The sequence below is a fragment of the Psammomys obesus genome, unplaced genomic scaffold (assembly GCF_907164565.1).
Source record: "Psammomys obesus unplaced genomic scaffold, mPsaObe1.curated_primary_1811, whole genome shotgun sequence".
Taxonomy (NCBI): Eukaryota; Metazoa; Chordata; class Mammalia; order Rodentia; family Muridae; genus Psammomys; species Psammomys obesus.
Window position 1 is genome coordinate 6,598,623 of NW_026585987.1, and position 4,870 is coordinate 6,603,492.

At 38.7% G+C, this 4,870-nt stretch overlaps 1 protein-coding gene across 1 annotated transcript in view; it reads right to left on the reverse strand.

The window, feature by feature from the left end:
- LOC129671897 (UDP-glucuronosyltransferase 3A2-like) overlaps nt 1-4,870 on the reverse strand; it is a 25,717-nt gene that overhangs the window by 11,692 nt on the left and 9,155 nt on the right. The window contains 2 exon segments of the mRNA XM_055601066.1: nt 264-351; nt 703-808. Coding sequence (XP_055457041.1) covers nt 264-351; nt 703-808 — 194 coding nt within the window.

Genomic DNA, 4,870 nt, shown 5'->3' on the forward strand with positions numbered 1-4,870 from the left:
GTCAGCTTGATAGCTCTCCTGCACTCACACCACCAGGGTGAGCCATCCTAGGTAGCTCACCCAATGCCACAGCTGGCAAGGGACAGAAATAGCTCTCTTGCTTTCACACACTTGGGGCTGGCTCACCTGCACCCATGCCACCAGAGCCAGTTCCACTGTGCTGCCCAGTTGAGATGCTGTACCTTCTCTCCCAGGTGGTGAGGGGCAGGGCCAGCTCTGCAAAGCCCTTATACATTAGCATGGTCCCAGGCAACAGCTCAGACCATGTCTGCCTGGCCTTTAACAGTAATATGAGCCACGGACATCAACACAGGCCCCTGCTGCCGCATGACCACAGACCCAGACATGGCCCTCAGAGGTAGCATGAGGAAAGACTTTAACATGGCCTCAAGTAGCAGGGCAGACTACTCACATCAGGAAATTTCTCTCCACCCCCATGTCTCCAGTTCCACCTCTCTTCATGGTGTTCAAACCGTTGTGCTTCCCTTTCTCTCGCATCTCTCCACCACATGCTTGCACATTGTATTGCCTCCTGCTACAAGTGGGGTGTCAGCTGGTAAGCCTCTGGATAGCCTTCCCTCACTGGTGCCGCATGGCATGGTGTGGCTGGCCTCTGGGTGTCCTCCACCTGCCCACTCTTCAATTTATTTTAAGTGGCAGCCATCCCTTCATTTATGAGAAAATTTAATAAAATCAAATTACCGGCCATCGAACGCTCCTTTTATGTAGAATTCAAATTTCTTTGATGCCTTCTTTAGTTGATCTTTGGGTGGGGACCAATAAATAACCTGATATGCTCTTTCCTTTTCTTTAAATGAAAAAGAACACTGATTGGTTAAAGAATAAATGTGCCACAACATATGGATGTTTTATCATGCACTAGCATGATAAAACAAAATAGTTTTACTGCAGTATTTATTTATGGAAGTTTGCATTTTCTAATTTCTGTTGTCATGAGCTCTTCCTATGTAATGAGGATTTCATAGAGTTATGTAGAGATGAATGAAATGGTAAGCTGCTTACTGCACTACCATAAGGACCTGGATTTGACCCAGAGCCCAGATGCTGAAGCAATCATGTCAAATACACCTGTAATCTTATCATCAGGGAGTCAGAAGCAGGAGGATTTTCTACAGACCAGCCAGTCCAGCAGAATGGGTGAGCTCCAGGTTCAAGAAAAGACTTAGCCAAAAATAACTTAGAAAATGGTTAAGGGAGACCCATGGCATCAACCTCTGACCTATACTCATATGCATACATAACTTCCTCTGCATACACACAGAAACACACCCACAAATACATAAATACATACAATCAAAAAGATCTTTTTATACACTACATTATATACTTTGGCCACATTCACTCTACAAACCCTTCCCCACTGTGCCTGTCTCTTGTTTCAATCCTCCAGATAGTCTCACTTTTAATTTCAGGTAAATTTTAAATGTGTGTATACTTACCTATATATACTATATTAGATATAGCATATTTCTGTGTGCTCACCTGTTAATAGACAACTAGAAGGATTTCAAACTTGACTGTTATAAACAGTGGTCCAATATACACCTAAACAAATATCTCTGTGGAATATTGACTTAAAATCTTCTGTTCCCACAGTGAGAGGAACAAGGACTATTTCTAACAGGAACTCAATGACTGGCTCTTTCTCCTCCCCACCCCCCAAGGGAGGAGCAGTCCTGTTAGGCCACAGGGGAGAGCTTTGCAGCCAGTCCTGAAGATACCTGATAAAACAGGATCAGATGAATGGGGAGGAGGTCCCCCCTATCAGTGGACTTGGAAAGGGGCACGGTGGAGATGAGGGAGGGAGGGAGGGACTGGGAGGGAATGAGGGAGCGGGACACGGCTGGGATACAGAGTTAATAAAATGTAACTGATAAGAAAAAAATAAAATTAAAAAAAAGCTTTACGGTTTTATTTGTGTGGAATTTAGCTGTCCATGTCTTCAAAATAAAAGATTAATGATCACCATCAAAAAAAAAAAAAAGAATCTTCTGTCTGTAACCAAAAATTGTATACCTGTGTCATATGATGGTGTATTTTTTTTTTTTTGAGGAAACTACGTTTTCATAGAGGGCATACTAATTTAAATTCCTACCAGTATTATATAAGTGTTCCTTTTTCCTCACATCTTCACCAGTATTTTTATTTATTTTTTAATGATAAATAGTCTCCCTGAGATAATGTGGAATTAATGTGAATAGAGTTTGATTTTGAATTTCCCTGATGGTTGAAGATATTCAATAGCCTTTAATATGTTAATTGGACATTAACACATCATCTTTTGAGAAGTGTCTATTCTTATATTAGTCCATTTATTAATTGGAGTTTATGGTTTATTGGTACGCAATGTTTTCAATTCTTTATATATTCTAGATATTAATCCATACACACACACACACACACACACACACACACACACACACACATATATATATATAGCTAGAAAATGTTTACTATTTTTTTGTACTTGTTGCTTCAGTTAATTGTTTCCTTCACTAAGCAGAAACTGTTGATAGATGGCAACAAATGGGTAAGTCCTGATTTTATAAACTAAGACATGATAGTCTGTGGCTTTTGATTGGAAATTTGAGACTGTGTATATTAATGGTTATTGCTAAAAGGCTTGTGTTTATTTGTCATTTTGTTGTTTTTGTAATATTTGGTATGTCCCTTCATACCAAATATCTTCATTTCCTTGCCTGTTCTGGTGCAATTTATTCTTTCTTCTTGAATGTGTTGTTCTTTCTCTCTATTAAGTATTATTATTTCAAGTGTACCATTTAGTGCTGGATTTGTCTTCGAGAATTTCTATATTGTCATAGGAAGATTTTCTTTCTCTTCTAATTAAGAAAGATATTTTACTGGATATTCTAATCTGAGTTGTCAGTTATTACCATTCGGAGCTTGAAAATATACTGTTTCTTGTCTTTGCTTGTTGAGAAATATGCTCTTTTATGCAAGTTTGTGTTTCTGACAACTTTCAATATTATTTCTTTTCTCTGCTCTTAGGTTTTTAACTATAATATGATACAAGGAAATTTTTTTTCCTTCTCCTGTTTGTCTGGGCTTCTGTGTTCCTCCTGTATCTAGATAACCTTCTCTTTCCCAACAACTGAATTTTTTTTTCTACTATGGTTATATTGGAAATATTCTTGAGGCCACTACTTTCCAGATCCAAAAAAGGTTTTGGTAGAGTCAATGGGTATTTTAAGTTTAGAATCATGTTCTTTGAAAAGGAAGATAGTTTAACTTCTTTCGAGTTTTAATAAAGCTTGTTTAGGTCACCATTTTGGAAGCTGAAAGTACAAGGTTGTCAACTGAGTAACCTCTGATGATGGCCTTCTGTATAGGCCACAACAAAGGACCCAGCATCACATAACAGAGATCATAGTAGAGTCAGAGATCATAGACATGTGTGTGTGTGTGTGTGTGTGTGTGTGTGTGTGTGTGTGTAACAACAGTTAATGAAAAGAGAAGCTGTAAAGGTGGAAGACAGCAAGAAGGATTATATGAGAGATGTCTTAGTCACTGTTCTATTTCTGTTAAGTGATACCATAACCATGGAAACTCTTTTTTTGTTTGTTTGTTTGTCATTTTTTTACATCAAATGCTTTCTTTTATTAATTTCTTTGGTCATTGTGTCTCTTCTCAACAATAGGAAAGTAAAACAGGTATCCTTTTATCTCTTATTTATTATATAATCAGATTTTTCATAAGTTGAACTAAAATTTTTATTGATTTACATAATGGCTTTTTTTTTTTTACCAAAATTACATAGTTTTTCCCCCCCACAGGTATCAAGTATATGTTGTACCCTTTAGAAGCCATTATTCAAACATAACTTTGTGGCTTTTATACTAATTTTTTCTTATCAGTTACATTTTATTAACTCTGTATCCCAGCCCTGTCCCACTCCCTCATTCCCTCCCAATCCCACCCTTCCTCCCTCATCTCCACCCTGCCCCTTTCCAAGTCCACTGATAGGGGGGGACCTCCTCCCCATTCATCTGATCCTGTTTTATCAGGTATCTTCAGGACTGGCTGTGAAGCCCTCCTTTGTGGCTTAACAGGACTGCTCCTCCCTTGGGGGGTCGGGAGATCAAAGAGCCAGTCATTGAGTTCCTGTTAGAAATAGTCCTTATTCCCCTCACTATGGGAAACCAATTGGTTACTGAGCTACCACAGGCTACATCTGAGCGGAGGTTCTAGGTTATGTCCATACATGGTCCTTGGTTGAATGTCAGTCTCAGAAAAGACCCTATACCCAGATATATTTGGTCCTTGTGGAGCTCCTATCCTTTCCCCATCATACTAACTCCCCTTCTTTCTTATGATTCCCTGTACTCTGCCAAAGGTTTGGTCATGAGTCATTGTATCTGCTTTGAAAACACTGCTAGTTAGAGTCTTTCAGATGCGCTCAGTAGACTCCTGTCATACGTTCAATGCACATCCCATCTGTCTTTCTAAACGAGGATTGATCATCTTACCCCATGTCCGCTCTCTTGATTATCTTTTTTAGGTGTATAGATTTCATTATGTTTATCTTATCTTATAGGTCTATATAAGTGAGTATATATCGTGTTTGTCTTTCTCCTTCTGGGATATTTCACTCAGATTGATCTTTTCTAGATCTCACCATTTGCCTGCAAATTTCATGATTTCCTCCTTTTTGATTGCTGAGTAGTATTCCATTGTGTAAAAATACCACAATTTCTGTACCCATTCCTCCGTTGATGGACATCTGGGTTGTTTTCAGGTTCTGGCTATTACAAATAAAGCTGCTATAAACATGGTTGAGCAAATATCCCTTTTGTGTACTTGAGCAAACTTTGGGTAAATACCTAGCAGT